Genomic DNA, 20,710 nt, shown 5'->3' on the forward strand with positions numbered 1-20,710 from the left:
GTTCTGAGGACCCCTGACTCACAGTCTTTTTAGTTTTTTCTCTATCGGCTGAGGGCTTGAAAGGAGCAGTGTCTGGGCGACACTGTGGGATCAGGAGTCAGAATTGGTGCCGGCGGTGGACACGTAGAATCTGTGCGTCGTTTGTATTTACCGCACCTTCCTCATGGTCGCCAGGACCCATCCAGGTTTACTTTACATTTAACGCCTCGTCACCCGCTCCTCTACTCGCACAGCAAAGGCGGAAGGTCGCGCAAGGGAAAAAGGGTTAAAGCCGCCTTTACACCGAATGCGGCAAACGCATTCTCTTCCGTTTGTTATGGACGGTCGCGAAAAGTTGCATCGAAATTGCAAGCTGGAGTGATGGGAACTTGTTTTGAACGAAGCAAATTCAGTTAAAAAGTTTGATTAATGCTTATTGTCAGCATAGTCACTATCAATGCATCTATTATCCATTCATTGTTTGAAAACGGTGAAAGTCCCGCTGGCCACGCTGAGGCTCCGTTGCCAACACATTGTTGTGACGTGAAATCTGGACAAGGGCAGGACAGCGGCCGCCGGGGGGCGAGTTCCCACTTCTCAGCCGTTGCCGGATTCAGCGCGAAGGCGACTGAACTGTCTCGCTGAAGGACACTTTGGGACCTTTTTTTTGGACACTTCCTCTTGGTGGCGTTTGACGCATTTGATGCTATAGAAGAGCTGGAACTGCTGCATGTACATCTGACATCAACTTCTGCTCATGGAGCACGTGTGTGCGTGTGTGCGTGTGCGTGTGTGTGTGTGTGTGTGTGTGTGTGCGTGTGTGTGTGTGTGTGTGTGTGTGTATATATAGTTAGCGAGAGAAAGGGAGGAGTGATCAGGGAGAGAGAGAGAGAGAGAGGAGAGGGAGGGAGGAAGGTACGAGTCAGTATTTCATGGCTGGCTGTGTTGCTATGGGAACAAGATGTGGGCTCCCTATTCCCAAAAAAAAAAGTGTCCTCTCTCCTCGCTTCCTTCCTTCACCTCTCCCTCTCTCTTTCTCTCCCTCGCCCTCTCTTTCTCTCTTTCTCATCACTTCATATCCCTCCCTCCAACAGCGTTCACGGCGCCTACACCGCTGCTCTCTTCCGTTTCCCTGCCGATCGCATCCCACCACATGCCCCCTCTCTCTCTCTCCCTCTCACCCCCCCCCTCCCCACCACCATCCATCTTTCCCCCGCCCACTCGCTCTCGTCTCTTTCCTCATCCTCCACCCCCCCCCCCCTCTATCTTTCCTTCACCACCACCCCCCCCCCCTCTTTCTCTCTCTGTCTGTCTCTCTCTCCTCTCACTCCATCCATTCCCTCGGATGCCCCTGTCTCTTTAACGCTCACTTATATTCTATTCTTTTCTCGGTTGTCATGGCAATAGGCTGGGGGCGTGAGGGAGAGAGAGAGAGAGAGAGAGAGAGAGAGAGCGCGCGCGCGAGCGAGCGGGAGTGGGTGTTTCGGAAGTGACATCTCGCGCGCAGTAACCTTGTTTCCTGCGCGGTGGCGTCGGGGGCGGATTTGGCGGCGCTCGCGGCGCGGCAACAGTGACGCCGTGTGGACGCTTTGGGCGTGCAACGGGAAGCCCCGAACGCGCCGCGGGAGGGCCGGGTGAATGATCGGATAGGTGAGGACGCTCCAACCCAGCCCCCCCCCCCCCCCACCCCCAACTCTGCCTCTCTCTGTCTGCCGTCCCTCTTTCGCCCGCGCACGCACACACGCACACACACACACACACACACACACACACACACACACACACACACACACACACGCGAGACCCGCAAACACCATGTTCTTCCCAGTAATTTACAACTCTCCCTCATGGTTGAAGTGGATTTATGGCGGCCGCGTTGGGGTAATATTAGTAATTCATCATCCGTATTTTTTCTCCGGAGGGGAAGTCTACAGCATGGAGAGGGCAGGTGTTTCGAAAAAAGACAATTTGCACACACGCACACACACAGTAGGCGGTTTATAGAGTTGTCTAGAAAACCTTTTAAAAGTAGGATTTGGGATTATGTAGACATAAAGCAGCACAATGCCTTTTTTTGAATCATGACAGTAAACGCATATAAATCGTATGCAAAATACAAACCACTCAATCATACAGATCCCACTCCCACTCGCCCGTCCTGATTGGCTATCGAGAACTGAGATTGATCGTCTCGGGGAAAGACACATGGTTCACGTATCAAAATCTTACCACTCACTTCACTTCGCTTTATTTTAACACCTGTGTTTGACATCAAGTGGCGAGTGTTTATCAATCCATTTTAAGATATTTTTCTTTTCACCGACATTTTATTTACATCTTCCATTGCTACACATGATCCACTGATCTGCTATAAAATCCACTCGCTGCACCAGCTTCCCATCAACCTAACGGCCTGTGTCCATGGCCATTTTGCCATCTTTTTCGTTCATTCATTTTTAATTTTATTTTGTTTTCCCCTGTTTCCAAACCGTGTCTTTGAGCTCGGTGTGTTTCTGCGAAACCGCACAAAAATGATTATGTTTTTGCTGTATCATAAAACAATCGGAACACCAAGGAAATATGCTGTTACCAGATGCAAAAATAACTTTTGTCTCTTGAATACAGTCTGCGTGATCGATGCCTCCCAGCGCATTCAGCCGGGCCGGGGTCGGAAAGCGGACGACAGACTTTTTGGCTCTGGTGCAACTTTTTAATTCCATGACATTTGCAAAAAGACAAAACACCCCAAACACCGTGCTGCACAAAAGGGTTCGATTACGGGCCCAATAGGGGGAGACAAGGAACATCTGCGCCCCAAGCTGAGATCCAACCCTATTTGTTTAGAAATTCGATTGTGGCTGGGGGGACTTAAATGCATCTGTTGAAATGTTTGTGTGGGACTCGTTCCGAGGGCACATTTTATTCTTGGCTAATGAGCGAGTTTCTCCTGGGTTTATTTTGCCGCCTGCACCAGTGTTTGGAGACGGGAACTTCCATCAAACCCCCGTGCCAAGCAGAGAGGGGGAACGGATGTCCCGCAATACTTGACAATATTCGCCAAATTTCTTTTAAAAGTTTGAAAATGGCTAAAAAAGTGGGAGGATTAGATGAATGATTGTTCTACCAGTGTCTGACTACGCTGTTTAACTTTGCGATTCAGCGACCAATGCTGCCGTCGTGTCTTACTGACTGCAACCGACCTTAATTAAGTTGCTCCGCCCTCCGCTCCGTTATGGCGTGTGTGCGCCAGGCTCGCGTGCAAAGCGGCTAACCCGTCGCCCGCCCCGGGAGGCCCCTGTCGAACCGTCTATCTACAGAACGACACGCACTCCAAAGAGTTGAGGGCCGCTCAACTCTGCTTTCAGTTCCGTCTGTCGAACTTTTTCTTTTATTTCGCTTTATTGTATTTTATTTGTCGTGCACATTTTTATGGTTAGCGAGCGCGTGCGTCATGCCGGTCCTTTGTGACCCAGCCGCCGACACTTTGACACCCCCTCACCCCACCCCCACCCCCTGCCTCCCGACCTCCCCTCACCGCTGACTCGGCACTGAAGCAGCCTACTGTACATGTCGGGGCTCTGAGTCAGAGGGTTCAAGTGCAGCGCTGCATTCCAATGACCGCCCTGCAGCACGCTCACACATACATTTATGCATACATGCATACATACATGTGCGACATCCGAACGCGTCCTTGTGCATTCCAGCAGCGGCAGATGCCGAAGTCACGGTAATGACGTGCATTTCTTGTGCTCCTCTGCCCAGAAAAGTAAACGAGCCGGTTCACCAATGCTTTGCAGGAGGACATTAACAGCCCCGGGCGACCCTGAGATATTGCGAGCTTTATTTTTAGCGCTGTTTTGGAGCTCAGCGATGTGTATAAATCAACATTAGGCCTGTCGGGGCCCCGTAATGACAACTTTGACTGAGGCTGACCAGCCATCCGATTGGCCCGTGCCTCTCTCCTTTGTAAACTGCTAAGGACGGCAGAAAAACAAAGAGTCCACGGAGGGAGAACGGGGGGAGAGAAGGAGAAAGGAAGAGATGGAGTATGAAGGGGAAACAAGAAAGAGAGCGAGCGAGGGAAAGGACAGGGAGACGGAAGGGAAGGTATGGAGGGAGAGAAGCAATCAAAATATGGGGAGAAAAACGCCAGTGAGGGAATAAAAGAAAGGAGAGAGGGAGATGAGAGGAGGGAGAGAGAGAGATGAACAGAAAGAAAAGGGGCACCTCAGCAATTCTGCCAGCGCCAAATTGTTGTATTCATGCAACGTAGTTTCAGTGCTCTCTGTGTCTGAGAACGGACAGACAGGAAGGAGAACGAGTGTGGTTATTGAAATTCTGCCCTGCCGAGCTGCTTCTGGCTTTAATAGGTGCACACGGAAATGGGGGTTAGCGGGAATGGTGGGGATGGAGGAGATGGTGAGGACGGAGGGAATGGTGGGGATGGAGGAGATGGTGAGGACGGAGGGAATGGTGGGGATGGAGGTTACGGAGGGGATGGTGAGGATTGAGTAGATGATGGGAATGGAGGGGATGGAGGGAATTATGGAGATGGAGGAGATGGAAGGGTTAATGGGATCGAGGGGATGATGGAGATCGAGGCGATGGAAGGAATGGAGGGGATTAAGGGGATGGTGGGCATGGGGATGGAAGTTGCGGTGGGGATGGAAGCAATGGGGGCAGAGGGACGGAGGGGATATGGACAGGACGGCGGGATGGAGGGGACGGTGGGAATGGAGGGGTGGAAGGGACGGTGTGGATGATGGGGATGGTTGCAACTATGATGATGGAGGTCATGGCGGAGATGGAGGTGATGGAAGGAATGGATGGGGCGGTGGGGATGGATGAGATGGAGGAGACAGTGGGGTTTCTCTCCCAAGTGGAAAATGGGGGGCGTGGTTAGGGATCACATTTTTACGCATTTGCAACACCGTGGCAACCAGCGATGAGCGAAGCAGATTTTTCGGCAACTGGAGGGTGAAAGTAAACGTGGAACAACAAGTTTTGGGGTGGAAGACATTTCGGTGCGGATAAAAAAAAGAAAAAAAGAAAGAAGAAGCCGTAGTGACTCGGCGGCGAGGAAGCAGAATTTAATCTCGTTCTGTTCATTTCACGATGGGTGGATGTGCCAGCTTAAATAATTGTAGGTCACGTTCTGTCAAGTACCACATTAACAACAGCTTGGAAGGTTTACCATTCGGGCCGGGGGGTTACCGCGAGCCCATGTATGGGAGCAAGGTGGGAGACAGAACAATTTGTAATATCTCAAAAATGCTCGAATACCGGCGTGGCCCGGCATGCGAAATCATCGAGGACAGAGCATGCAGTTCCAGTTCCATCGCTTTCTCTCCTAATAATACAACTAAACGGCCTAAATCCGTGGCCTTGATTTTCACCATCTACATACCCTTTTTTTATTTTATTTTTTTGGATGTCTGATCCATCCCAAGAGGGAAAGGCGGAGTAGGGACTTGTGTTGTGCTGAGTGAGGAAACAAGGAAACAATACTGGTATCGGATATTGGTCCAATTATTGTTGTTATTATTATCGTTTTTATTATTTAAGCAGATCTTGATCTTTTTGCAAAATCGTCAGATTCCTCACTCTTTCCGTACATATTCAAGGAGAATTTTAAACCAATATAATGTTTCCATCAGAAGATAAGCTGTCTACCCAAATTCTTATGTTCCAATAAATGGCTCTTCTGCAATAGGTAGGTTGTATTATTGGAAGTATTATTTGTCTGTCACTATTACACTGGCCTTGTGAAATTGACAAAAAAATAAAAATTAATAATTTCTTTGTCAAACCGTGAAATAAAATGTCATGATTGTGACAGCTTTATAATGATAATAAAAAAAAAATACTTTTGATTCATGCTGATTGAATATGTTTTTGTCATAATTTCTATCATAAATTTTTTGACTAAATGTAAATCCCTGCTACTAGCGTGTGTGTGTGTGTGTGCGTGCGTGCATGCGTGCGTGCGTGTGTGCCAGCGCACCATGTGTTTGTTTTTGTGATTTAGCGTGACCCACGAAGGAAAGGACACAGATTAAATTCCCAGATACCAGCTGTATCTCCTGCCGATGTGCCCTTGGGCAAGGCCCTTCACGCTTCCCCGCTCGCTCAGCCTTTGAATCGTCAAACGCCCGAAAACCAAAGGATCCCTCCATGTGTTGCTGCTTGAGTGAAGGAATTCAAACCGGTTGCACTAATTTCAAGCCATGCTCCATATTGAGGCATCTCTCGGATTGCCAGTATTAAAAACCCATACTTGTTTAGAAACTCATCTATATTTCAGGAGCGCAATCCATAATTTAAACGCAAACTTAAAAGATCAACTCAGCTGTTATTTTGCCACAATTAGACAGACCGCCTGTTGGTTTTTTTTTTTTCCCTGCTTTGGCTGGGGACAGAGCAGCGCCGCGTACTGTAGCCCTCAACTGTCGGCCTGTTAAGAGAGGGTGAGAAGTTCAGAAATGCTTACGCGGTAAATCAAAATCGGTTGTGACAGTCGTGCAGCACTGCAATGCATGACGGGCCTGGGGAGAGAGAGAGAGAGAGAGAGAGAGAGAGATTGAGAGATTGAGAGAGAGACGGTCATTGAGTCTATTTCCTTCCTCAAACAAACCTGCTTCTATGGAGAAACACTGAGGGGTTGAAGAACCCTGACACGGAGGTTCAAGTCAACTCTGGACCTTGACTTGGATCTGCTAATATAGTGGCTGTGTCATATTACAGTGTGTGTGTGTGTGTGTGTGTGTTACTGTATGTGTGTGTGTGTGTGTGTTAGTGTGTGTGTGCATCATGTGTGAAAATAGCCCACGGTGTGTGATGCGTGTGAGCCCTTTTCCAGATTCTTTCCTTCTTTATCAAGCTCCCGTGAATCATTATTTAATCCAATAGGCTTTTTTTTTTTAACGAGTCAGCAAATCCTTTATTTTATTATTATGAAAATACGTACTTCTATAATTTTCTCATATCAGTGCAAGTCTAGGGATTATGGGCGGACATACGTGAGGGACACTGTCTGATCATCCGTTTTGCTTCTGTATTCCCGTTTGAGACAAAAAAAAAATTACTCGGCGGCATAACCAGAATGGCAAGAAGGATGCAGGCGTTGCCTCTTGCCTCCCTTGATAAAAGGAAATAGAATGGTGAGACGGAAAGCTGGAGGGGGGAGAGAGAGAGAGAGAGAGAGAGAGAGAGAGAGAGACTCTTAGAAGGCAGGGTGAAAAAGACAAGGTCAAAATTCCAGTGAGGGATGAATGAATGAGAGGCCTTTGGAGGGAGATGAGGGGGAGTCTGGGATGCGGCTGATGGGGCGGCCAGGGTGGTGGGGATGCGGCTGACGAGGCGGCCTGGGAGGTGGGGATGCGGCTCTTTACGTCAATTAAAACTCTGCCGCGTTGTGGTACACATTGTGTTGACTTTTGCTCCCTCATATATCACATCAACCCGTAATTCAATGCTTGTTGCGACAGGTGAATTCTTTATGATGAGGTTTGGAGTATTCAAGCAGATGATGTGATTTGCATCGATATGGTCAAAAGTTCTTGGGGAAAATAGTGATGAGACGTCTTTCATGTCGCACAGTTCTTTACTGTTGACTGATGGGTAAAAGGTTCAAGAACCCACTAAAGTATTAAGAGCATGCATATTTGTTAAAAGACACGTATTTAGCATTTCCATTCTTCTTTGTACCACATGCAACACTTTTCTCAAGAATTCTACTTTGTGATTTCTTCCAGAATTGACCGTTTTCGACACTTTACTTATAATATTCTATATGCCTGATAGAAAGGGATTACATTCAAAACAATTTGTTTGATAGTCAACTGACAAACGCACCACTGACACTGAAAAATCACCCAAAATGGAATAATATGGCATATGGAATATGGACTATGGCGAGGAACTCACCCACTAGAGCCAGTCACCGCTTGACCCTGACCAAAGTCAAGCAAATATTATGATTCATGAAAAATGAATGATCGTTCTTGATTGAATAAATAATTCTGTGACTTCATTCCATTTTAATGTTTCTTTAATTTTATGATCTGAATAAATATTTGTTTTGGCTATTTCTCCGTCCTTGGGATAAAGGAAAAGGTCACTGAACAGTTTTCATAAGCGGGCGCCCATAAAGCGTCTCTCCAGGCGCTCTCTGCATGACTGAACTGTTTGTGAGACGGGAGTCATGCCCTGTTTAGAGTAATCCCGCAGTTTTTGTGCGGCATCACAATGCTCCCTCTTCTCCGCTCCTCCCGGTGCCACTGTCTAAGACTTTTACCCCGGGACCAAGGGAGTTATTTGAGGCACTGGCTTTATAGTCGTCTTGACTGTCTGAATGGTGACAGGCTAGACACGAAGGCAGGGGCTGAACACGGACTCCCTCTCTGGACCAATGATTTGTGGGAGATAAGGAAATGTGAATTGGAGTATGAGGTGTTGAAGAAATGTCTGTCTGGATGACAAGATGATGTAGCATGGCTATAAGTACTTGCTGAACATTGTTCCGGATCAAATCCTCCCACATCATGTTTTATCTTAAAATTTAGCTCTTGGACTTGGAGAAGCAAAAACAATCGTAGGTTTTCTGGACATTTTTATTATCCCTGTGCACATTGTGAAAGTATGGACATCTTATACCCTAGAACTGGGTACACCATGGGCACACCCTAAATCTGGGTAGCCCTAAAGGCCACTTTATAGTTCTGCATTAAATAGCTGGTGGTTCTCTCTGTCACCGGCGTAGCCCTCAGAGGCCGCCGCCGCAGCTTACTGAACGTCCACTTCTCCAGAAAGGTAACTACACGTCCTGGCGGTGCAAGAACGCAAGAGCTGTGATTGGTCGTTTTCCCCCACTACGTATTTCCAGTTAATTTCTGCCAACAGTGATAAAAAAATGGAGCAGATCGAAGAGGGGCTGACTGAGGGGGTTCGAAAATTATATTTTCGAACAATGTCAATCTATACGACACATCATCATCTACCTACAAACACCAACAAATTATACTCAATTTGTGGTGTGAAATATCCGCGAACATCGGATGTGACACTAGGGAATGTGAATTTGGTTCATCCTAGAACTGGAGACATCCTAGACCTGGGTACACCTTAGAACTGGGTACATCCTAAAATGGGGTACATCCTAGAACTGGGGACATCCTAGAACTGGGTACACCTTAGAAATGGGTACATCCTAAAATGGGTGCACCTTAGATCTGGGTACACCCAAAAACTGGGTACATCATAGAACTGGATAAATACTAGAACTGGGCACGCCTGACAACTGGGTACATCCTCGAGCTGGGTACGCCTTAGATCTGGGTACACCCTAAAACTGGGTACATCATAGAACTGGGTATATCCTAGAACTGGGTACACCTTAACACTGGGTACATCTTAGAACTGGGTATGCCTTCGAACTGGGTACATCTGGAACTGGGTACGCCTTAGAACTGGGTACATCTGGAACTGGGTACGCCTTAGAACTGGGTACATCCTAGAACTGGGTACGCCTTACAACTTTCTACATCCTAGTACTTGGTACGCCTTAGATCTGGGTACACCCTAAAACCAGGGACATCCTGGACCTGGGTACATCTGTGTACTACTGCTCTCATTGACCTTCACAGTTCTCTCCTACCTCATAACTCATCATGTTTTCCAATGTAACTTTGTAACAAAGGGCTCATCTCACCAGGTCACAACCCTACAATTGATTATCCTGACCGATCTCCTTCTCTTCCTCCTCCTCCTTCTCCTCCTCCCAACCCCAACCCCCACCTCCCCCTCTCTCCTCTCTCCTTCCTCCCCAGATGCGAGGTGTGCTATCCCCCCCTCTTATCATCATCACCATCATCGCTCCCACGTCCAGTCTTTCCACGCTCCCTCCTACGACCGTCCTTCCTACGACCGCCCTTCCTTCGACCGTCCCTCGTACGAGCGCCCTTCCTATGAACGCCCTTCCTTCGAGCGCCCCTCCTTCGAGCGCCCTTCCTACGAACGCCCTTCCTTCGAGCGCCCTTCCTACGAGCGCCCTTCCTACGAACGTCCTGCGTACGAACGCCCTGCCTACAGCCGTCCCTCTCAAGACCGTCCCTCTCAAGACCGTCCCTCTCAAGACCGTCCCTCTCAAGACCGTCCCACTCAAGACCGTCCCACTCAAGACCGTCCCACTCAAGACCGTCCCTCTCAAGACCGTCCCTCTCAAGACCGTCCCACCCAAGACCGCCCCTCCTACGACCACTCCCCGCAAGATAACTGGAACCCCCGTCTCTGCGTGATCTCCGGAAACCAGCTCTACATGTTGGACCAGGAGGAGGTACTGTTTCCTTCTGTAGGGTTCTTTATCTGTTGGTCATAAACCCATATTCCCACAGAGCTGCTGAAGGCACAGACCTATTCCAGCCTTCCTGCCTGGGGTAATTATGATACAATTTCACACCAGGGCGTCATCTGTTATCTAGATTTCTGCCCTTTTCAGACAGGGAGGACATTGGTTTCCCCTAATGAGGAAAAGTGGACTACAACTGAGTCGTTTTTATTGTCAACACACATCACACTAATGGTCCGGAGCAGTATCGCTCAGTAGAAATAAAGGATCAGATCCGGATCGGGGGTCAGGAAATTGCAATTTCTTTGTGTGTAATTGCATAAATTATCACTAAGTGAAGAAATGAAAACCAGGACCAAAAAAAACAACTTTCGAGTTCCCATGATTAAAAAACGATTCACACAAATAGGTAGGCCAAAGCTACATTCGTGAGCCTCCTGTGATTTGAATCAGTTAAAAATAACACATGCTTTGCAACATACATAACAAACTGTGTGTGCTCAGGCCTTTTAAACAACGTCACAGTCCTATGAAATACACTGAGTTGCATTTGGGATTTTAGATGTTCACATTGCCCCACATTTTGAAAACTGACATTGACAGAACATGTTACCCATATTTGACATGCATATCCATACACATGGAAAACCTATTGGTATGCTGCTAAAGTCCGACTCCTGTCTTCTTTTCAAAGCACAGTAAGTCAGAGTGACTTCCTTCTCAGTCAATGCTATTTCCCAGCAAACGTCTCCGTTCATTATTGCCGTGAGTGATGTACTTTCATCAAAATGATCTTTCCTTCAGTGAAAACAAAAAAAAAAGCAGCGACTTGATGTTTTTATAGGCGTCTTTCCCTCGGCTTGCGCCACTTCCCTTTGTGCTTGTTAAGGACCCTGCTTTAGTGCCACGTCCACCCAAAACAGGTCAGTCAGAAAATTCATGAAGAGCGGAGCTTTTTGGGCTTGTTGCCTCAGGCTCACTCCAGGGTTCAGTTTCAAGGGCACTTGTCAATTCTGTGGCAAAATCTTCAGAAGCGTGAATTGTTTGTTTAAGGCGCAATTTAAGGTCGTTCCGTGTAAAAAGGGGGGGGGGGGGGGGTTCCACACGGTTAAAGTTAATCCCAATTCACGACTCGGTTACTATTAACTCCGAGTTTAGTTTCTCACCGTGAATTATTTAGAATAATAGGTTTACTTTTTCTGCAACCTATATTTGACTGAATGGTTAATCATAACAGAGCAAGGCAAAACTCTCCTGAATCTCATGAATCTCTTCTGCTGGCCAACAAAATAACTAAACAGGAATGGTGTAGGTGTACTGTAGCACTCCAGAGTTACGAGATTCGTTGTTCCAAAGTGCACAGCTGACACCGAAAAGCAGTTTTTCGATCTACAGCTGCTTCCCCTTGCAAAATTTTGAATCAAAAACGACCGCAAACAGCGACGGTGAACATTTCGTCTAACTTTTCCGGGGCCAGGAGTGGGTACCGTCCCTCTTCCAGGCCCGAGGCCGGAGATTTATAACGCGGCCATAAAACGGAAGCTCAGCCAGTAAAATGTTGTCAATAGTGTGTGCGCCCTTATCGGTGACTCATAACAACAACACGCACGTCCTGATATTAAGGCGGCGCTGGCGCACGGCTGCCAATGTTATCTCTCACTGCCATCACTCAGGGGAATGGCGTAGTCTGTGATCCTAATAAAGGACAAAACTGCTCCGGAGGGATTGAACGCCGGCTCGGGTCAATTAATCAAAGGCCCAGCCCTGTCTAATTGTGCCAATAAGGCTGCGGCCGTGGATGGATCGGGAGCGAGGACTGATGCGCTGACGGTCGTCCACCTCGCTGGGATGAGAGCAGTTAAATATTCATGGCTGTCACTCACCCCATGTGGCGAGCAAGGACGCATGGTCTCGCTCTCTCTCTCTCTCTCTCTCTCTCTCTCTCTCTCTCTCCTTCCCTCTCTATCTCTCTCCTTCTCTCGCCCTCCCTCTCTTTCTCTCTCTCTCTCTGTCTTTATCCCCCATCCCCTCTCTCTCTCTCTGTCTCCTTCTCCCTCTCTCTCTCCGAACCTTAAAAGTCAAGTCTCTCCCCCCTCTCTCTCTATCTCTCTCCCTCTCTCGCTCGCTCCCTCTTTCTCTCTCTCTCTTCTACCCTCCATCCTTTCTCTCTCTCTCTCCCTTTCTCTCTTTTCTCTCTCCCTCTCTCTCTCCCTCCCTATTTCACTCCTCATCCACTCTCTCTCTCCCTCTCTCTCCCTCTCCCTCTCTCTCTGAACCTTAAAAGTTAAGTCTCTCTCTCTCTCTCTCTCTCTCTCTCTCTCCCTCTCTCTCTCTCCCTCCCTCCCTATTTCACTCCTCATCCACTCTCTCTCTCCCTCTCTCTCCCTCTCCCTCTCTCTCTGAACCTTAAAAGTTAAGTCTCTCTCTCTCTCTCTCTCTCTCCCTCCCTCTTTCAACCCTCATCCTCTCCCTCTCTCTCTCTCTCTTTCTCTCTCTCTCTCCCTCCCTCTGTTCTCACAGTCCTCACAGCGCTCAATTCATTTTGACTGGTTTCAGATTGGTTTAGTGGATGAGGGATGGATTAGGGAAGCAGGACCCTCCCCTTAACTCCGCATTCTGCTTCTACAAGCGGCCGCACCCGGGTGTTGCACGGCGTCGTGCGTGGTGCGGTGGCTGTTTGCCTCCATACCCGTACAGACGCTGTGTATAACGTGTCCACCGGGGGGCAGCGTCACATTTACTGGACCAAAATGTGCGGAACCAAAACTTTATTCAAAAACTTTGCAACTCAACATTCTGTTTTTTTATCTAAACCTCACCGCCGGGGTTTGTGAGGTGTGGGGGTGTGCGGCGTCGGCTGGGCCGGCGGTTACCCACAACCCCCTGCGCTGCGTCGCTCCGCCAAGACGTTTTCGGGCCCCCCAGGAGAGGCATAAACCGGGCTTTACTCTCCCTTTAAACACACCTTTCTCAGACCCAAGTCCAATACTCCGCTTACCAACAGCCCATGTACCCAGGCTGCATCCTCTGCTCCCAGAGACGCCGTCCTCTGATCAATCCTCCCATCGATTCATCACTCTCACCCCCGTGCATCATCACCCCCCCCCCCCCACTCTCTCTATTTCATCAATTGTTGTTTTCTCCCTACTCTGCATGTGTGTCGTCCCTCTCTGTCTGTCTGTCTGTCTGTCTGTCTGTCCACCCCGTCGCGCATCCCCTTCACCGCCGTTTGTTGCCTCCCCCTCAATTCCACCCGTTTCCCTTCCGTCTCGCCATCTGTCCTCACCGCTTCCCCGTCTCTCCTCCGCGCTCTCCCTCCACCTTCTCTCCATCTCTAATGCCTTTCATGACCAACTCGGTCCCCCCCCCTCCCTCGCTCCCGTTCCTCTTTGCTGCCCCCCCTTATCCGCCACTTCATCTGGCTCTCCCTTTCCATATTTCCTCCTTTCATGTTTTAATTCTCAACATCACTCAACATCCCTCTCTCGCTGAATCCAATTCACTGCAATTCTATCAAACAAACGGAAGAAACAATATTCCTGACCCAATGAAGTCCACGCAATCAAGGACCAGACAACGATAATCAAAATCTCCCTCGCCCTCTTTATTCCATCTCTCGGTGTGTCTCCATCCCCCCTCTCCCTCTCCTTCTCTCTCCCTCCCTCTATCTCTCCATCCCGCTCTCTGGGGTGACTGGCAGTGCTGCTTGCTTCTCCCACAGACCAGCTGTCCCTGCGCTGCGTTCACACACCACTCGCTGCTTTTCTTGCTTATGAGCGACAGCGAGAGGCCTCCTCCTCCGCGGGGAGCGGCTCCGCCCCGCTCAGGTTTTTGCCCCGGTGCTGAAACGCGGGGCAAACCCCCCCCCCATGCATGGTGCATGTTCATTTTTCTCCACAAGAATCTGGTCATATTGTGCACGGTTACGGTGCCGATAATACCACTGGAGCTCATGCAGAGTTATTAGGTTGACTCTCAAAAGCATGAAAGAAGAGCACTGATTGCTTGATTAATTATATTTGATTTATTATTCAATTGAAAGATGAATTATATTTGAGGAACACATACATTTCTAAATGGTTCATAATTTAATTATCTTTCATTAATCGTGGTCTGAGAACAATAATATGAATCACAGCTTCCAGCTCGTGGAGCATCTGAGGCTGTAATGGTGCAGTATGTTGTGTAACTTAAGCTTGTTTTTTCATTGCCTTTTTGTCAGCTTCCACATCCAAATTGCCCCTTCCCATTTGGCTTGAATAGTTACACAGGCCAGTAACAGATGTTATTCCCGATTTCTCTTATCTCTTCAGTGCGAAAATTCATCTTGTAGTAGGCAAACTGAAAATATACTGAAAGATCCTATCTGGTTTCTGGGCTGTACGCACGGCTGTGTTTGCTGGCGGTGGAGCAGGTTTCAACATGAGGGGTGGATGTGGGATCTTACTATGCATCAACACAACAGAGTCCATGTATTTATGCAAGTGCAGCACATCTGCACGCGGCATCACACAGCGGCTTGATTTCATAGTCTGACAGTTCCAACAAATATGTGAAAAAAAAAAATACAGTATGTACCTCATTTCAGGACTTTTAACGTGTTCCTCCTCTGTTTAGAGTGTAATTCAGAAAAGCCGTTCTCAGCAGAATCACGTTGATGAAATAAATTACTACGGTCAGGGATAAAACATTCCTGGGGCTGCGAGGAAGGTGATGGCGTGTAATGTCCAGGCCAGGGTATTCTGGATCAGCACTTCTTGCATTGCTGGCAGACAGAGTGCCACATTTCCCTGTAGGCTGTTCCGACGCGGAGCGGCCTGTAGGGGGAGCAAGCGGGCCGGCAGTGATGGCTGCCTGCCATCCCTTCCACACTCATCTCCTCTCACAGTGATTAAAAGTGACAGATCTCCATAAACCTCCGGCGCGCGCCGGTGCCGCGTCCCCCCAAAAGTTATGCGACCGGGCCTCCGCCAGCGTTATGCAAGACGCCCAAGGAGCGCGGCCCTTATTAGCATGTGTATGTTATAGGCAAACACACTGAAATTGAGCCACGGCGGCGTGCAAATTGAAATTCCAAAAAGGTTTTTGTCTGAATCCGTGCCGTGCCTTCCCTCGCGTGCGCGGCCATGTGCGGTTGGTGGCGGTGGGCGCTGTTGACACTGCAGGTTGAATGCATTCGGTCGGGTGCCAACGGTTGTGACTTATGCCCGTAGCTAATGTTCTTGTCACGAAGAATTAAGCGTAAGTCATGAATTCCTAGTATTATTATTACACATACACGGCTCTTGGAGCCGACAGGGAATCAGGGAGGACACGTGTGATCAATTATGTAATGAAGGTGTGCAGGTTGGAAGTTGAGAAAGCTCAAGAAAGCATCTGTGACGCGCTTTTGAACCGCACTTCAGATAGACGTTGAAGACATACTTGACATTTGACTTACGCCGGCACGCCACTCCACTATATATAAAGGATTAAAATAAAAAAATGTAAAAGGTCAAGCTGCAAATATACGGGATTAAACGGCTTTTATCGCGGGGATTTGATTAATTTGCCCGTTGGTGTAAGTAGTGTTGCATACTTCTCGCGGCGGTACCCCAGAGAAGGAGGGAAAGTAGGTCTAATTTGTCTCCTGCCAGCTTTACCCGGCGCAATTGCCAGATCCGGATGACCTTAAAAGCAATTCACTGCAATTCATCATTTTTTATTTACACAATTGGTGGGTTGCCGAGCGCGGCGCGGACGGTAACAGGCGGCCTGAACTTTTCCGAAGATAGCCGCAAATCCGTGTTAAAAAAACAAAAGCGCGACTGTGATTAACGTTCGTATTCACGGTTTTAAGGACGGAAAGGTCATTTTAAAAAAAAACGGTCCGAGCGGTCAAGTGCCTTCCCGTAGTGTGTTTGAATGGTGTGTTGTTGTCACGCTGAGCTCCGTAACGATTACTACTTACTCATTTGGCTCCTCAACGATTCCCGCTTTTGATTCCTTACTTTTATTTTCTAACCTTTTGTTAAAGTTTACCCCATGTGTAAGTCAGCGCTTTATCATATTTGGACGCGTCGCTCTTTTACGCCTTCCGTTGCCGACGGTTCCCGACCCCAGGCTTCCCGTCTCAGGTTTAATTTTTCGGGCCGAGTTTCGTGCTGTTGAGAACATTGGACACACAGGATCTTCGATTTCAGAACTCACGCTCGGTGTCTCCAGGCAAGTATCCCAGGGTGAGTAATAACAACAACAAAGTACTCGTAGTCTGACGTCTGCGTCCCCACGTGTGTGTGTGTGTGTGTGTGTGTGTGTATGTGTGTCTGTGTATGTGTGTGTGTGTGTGTGTGTGTGTGTATGTGTATGTGTATGTGTATGTGTGTGTGTGTGTGTGTGTGTGTGTGTGTGTGTGTGTGTGTGTGTGTGTGTGTGTGTGTGTGTGTGTGTGGTCATGGAGGCGGGCCTTCTGTCTGTCTCGTCGGGACGTCACTGGGGAAGTGAAGGACAGACTGTGCTTTTGGCCAATGTCACGGCAGTCTGTGTGTCAGTGTGTGTCAAGTCGAGTGTGCGTGTGTGTCCTCAGATCCATTAGTATGACGCCTGCATTTGTGTCCCCTCCGCTGTGTGTGTGTGAGTGTGTGTGTGTGTGGGTGCTCCCTCAACTGAGAAGGGAATTTTGTTGTCTATTAGTGTATTTGAGTGTAATTTCATTTTGCTGTTGCTTGTGGGTTTATGACGTGTGTGTGTGTGTGTGTGTGTGTGTGTGTGTGTGTGTGTGACAAGTGTGTAATCGATTACTTCTTAATGTGCAGCAATCAAACAGAGCTGGTGCATAACGCTTGCACACACACACACACACACACACACACACATACACACACACACACACACACACACACACACACACACACACACACACACACACACACACACACATTATACCAGTACAAGGCCTTCCACCCTGTTCTCCTGCTCCTCCCAGCTGTTCCTGTGGTGGCAGCACTGACATATGGGCGGCCGGGCGGAGCAACAACACCACCCTTCTCCACCCGTCACATCTGTGACATCAGTCCGCCCTTAAAACCTCCACCCTCCCCCCTCCTCTGCGCTTCGCGAAGCATCCGTGCATCTTCTAACGTCCTTCCCTTCAGGACTAAAAGATTGAATGACTTTTATTTTTCTAGCACCGCCAGCTGGTTTTGCAGTGAAAGTGTGAAAAATGAGACTCCTCCTCCTCCTCCTCCTCCTCCTCCTCCACCTCCACCTGCTCCCCCCGCCGAGTGCTTCACCTCCGTAGGATCTTCAGCGATGTTTACTCTTTCCCTAATTTCAGCCTGTTTCCTCCGTGAAGCCCCCGCATACTTGTCGTGTTGTTGGAAACAACGCGGCGTTATCTAACACTGTGACTCTGCTCTTGGCGGCTGTGCTGCACAGTGGCTCGGACCGTTACGAGCAACAAACCGACTCGGTGTGTTTCATCCCATTTTATTCGGGTCCCATTAGCGTCTGCGTCACGGCAGCTGTTCTTCCTGGGGTCCACATCGGAGGTTTAGATTGTGACAACGCCGATCACCTGACAAAAAAACGTAAAAATCAAACAAGGAAAACTCAAAATAGAGACAAGTACAAGACAAGCTCCTGAGGTTTATGCACCAAATATAATAATGATAATGGTGGTTAGAATAAAAATGGTGATATTATAATTCAATAAAAGATTTAAATCGACTTTTATTATTTCCTTGAGTTATTTGTCTGGGGAGTGAGTTCCGTCGGTACGTTTCTCGAAACGTGACCATCGGACCGTCAGATTGATTTTGCTCTCGAGGTCGGCGATGTGAATGGCGCTTTGGGTGAAGGTCTCGGCAAAATGATCATATTTATATGTGAGACACTGCGTCGTTCAAATAAGAGATAATAAGATAAACTAAATAAGAGACTGTGGCGTACCTGTCCTTTCTCTGGGCCAGGGTATTTATCTTTACGGCGTGATGGCCGGAGAGAATAAACAAAAAAAAATTCAAGGACTTTTTCTCGTGTGATTTGAGCGAAAATGAAAATTAAAAATATATTGATTTCAATTATCGTCGTCACGGATGTTACTTCCAGCTGAGGTACAATTTACAAGTGAAATTGAAAAAAATTGATTGATTGGCTGCCAAACTGGTCTAACGGGTGGCTATAAATTAAATTAAAAAAGAGGAGAAAAAAAAATCAAAACACTAACTGGCTTATTATATTTTTCATCAGAAACCGACCGCTTGAACAATTGTAATGCTCTGTGAGATTAACACGGTGGCCTCGCTGCATCACAAGTTAGGGTTTGTTTCGGAAAAGCAACAACAACAATAAAAATATGATTAAATATGAAGCTACTATTTATTTGTCACATGCAGTCATACAAGTACTTCATAAAAGTAGGAAGATTGAAAAAACACTGTATATATACATAGAGTATATGATAATAATAATAATAATAATAAAAACAATATATATACAGTATGTAATGATAACAATAATAATAATAATTATTATTATATATATGTCTATGTATATATATGTGTATATATATATATATATATATATACTGTGCGTATATATATATATATATATATATATATATATAATTTTTTTTTTTATCAAAATCTGAAAATAATTTATACAAGAAAGCAAACTGATACATATATTGTTGGTTGGTTGCAGATGGATATTGTTTTCTTATATTTTCTGTATATATATTTTGTATTTATTTAGAGGAAACAAACCCATATTTGTATATTATACAAACATGGGTTTGTTTCCTCTAAATAAATACAAAATATATGGGCAGAAATATAAGAAAACAATATCCATCAGCAAAGTATATATGTATGAATATCTATGTATGTACAGTATGCAACGGTATGTACATGTCTAACAGGGAATAATAATAATGTACATACGGTGTTGGAGGAACAGGCGGTTGGGGGTGTGTCAGTGACGGCGTGCAGGCGTGTTGTGCAAAGGGCCCAAAGTGGAATGATGCAGAACACAAATACATATTCAAATCATAATACAGGACAGGAATCGACAGATGAATCAGCGTAACGATCGAACCGTGTCAGGAGACCAACAGCGTCGTGGGGGCCGAGCTGCGGGACCCGTCTGCAGCCCCTCAACCCACTGCCAAGATTATGTCACAACTCCAGCTGCAGACCCTCCTACTACTCTCCTCCTGACTAACCCCCCCCACCCCACCCCCCACCCCCTCCCCTCAACCCCCGCCCCCGCCCCTCAAGGGTGGGGTAGAAAAGTATTACTGGTCTTCTGAGTGAGACAGGCGGGCTGGCAGTGATGAATAGCGCTGGGGTTGGAGAGCAAAATGGGAGGCAGCGAGTGAGTTGATTCTTTCTCAAGTGGATGTCATTTAGTGAAATTACCACGTTCACGTACTGTAATTGGCTGGTATTGACGGTTCGCTGGCTAGCCAGGAATTAAATATGTTTAGAGTCATCATTTGAAGATAATTTTAGCCCGCTCTGTGTTTTGGGGAAAAAAAAAACAAAAAACCTCTTGACATTTTCTCATAAAATGTGGTGCTTCCAACTCGGATTTCAGTCGGAACTCGTTGCTTCTCCTGAGGGAAGAAGGCGGACAACATCTGGCTCCTCTTACAAAAAAATACAGTATATAATCTGTGACCTTGTCACTCCTGTCGGCTAAAAAAAAAAAACAAACACCCGGCGCTGTCCATGCGTCTCCTCCGGGCTCCATGGCAACGGCGGAGGACTCAAGACCTCCACCGGGATGAAAGGGAAGTGTCGCTTAGAGCCTGGTGAATGCTTTATTTCCTTGATTATCATCAAAAAGACGGTGCGTGTGGACGCCACGCTCCGCTGCCCTCTCCTCGCGCCGCTTCTCCGCGGAGCCTCGTAAACCACTTGGTTAATTACCTTTATCGATAACCCTATAAAGCAACACGGCCGTTATAGAGCCACGTAATAGTTTACGCCCCTGATCAATGAGGAGTTGGTGGAATGAGACATTTTAAAAACCGGAGTTCACCGCTTCTCCTTGGGGGCCTTGACAGCACTCGGCCGTGCTGTGGAACAGTTCTCTCTGCCTCTTTTTGAGAATTGCATCATGTAGAAGTGCAATATCCTACGATTTGTCTTATTATTATTATTATTATTATTATTATTATTATTATTACTATTATTGTCACCCACTGGGCATCCACTGCAGCCCGGTCATACCAGAAGGGGGGGACCCCTCTTCTGTGGCCCCTTCCTCAAGGTCTCTCCTTTTTTTATCTGTGCCCGGATGAGGGTTCAGACTCTGGGGATGGCGCTGATTTCTCCCTGAACCGTGGGTTGGTGAAGCCCTTTGAGACTGTACTGTGATTAAAGGCTTTACAAATAAACTCCA

The 20,710-nt window shown here is 47.4% G+C and overlaps 1 protein-coding gene across 1 annotated transcript in view; it reads left to right on the forward strand.

Moving 5' to 3' along the window:
- Positions 1-20,710, forward strand: part of syngap1b (synaptic Ras GTPase activating protein 1b) — a gene marked incomplete at both ends in the record, with an annotated part of 138,634 nt that overhangs the window by 20,929 nt on the left and 96,995 nt on the right. Inside the window, 2 exons of the mRNA XM_080005857.1 lie at positions 9,807-9,927; positions 10,168-10,312. Coding sequence (XP_079861983.1) covers positions 9,807-9,927; positions 10,168-10,312 — 266 coding nt within the window. The remainder of the gene's footprint in view (positions 1-9,806; positions 9,928-10,167; positions 10,313-20,710) is intronic.

Source organism: Zeus faber (genome assembly GCF_960531495.2).
Source record: "Zeus faber genome assembly, chromosome: 8".
NCBI lineage: Eukaryota > Metazoa > Chordata > Actinopteri > Zeiformes > Zeidae > Zeus > Zeus faber.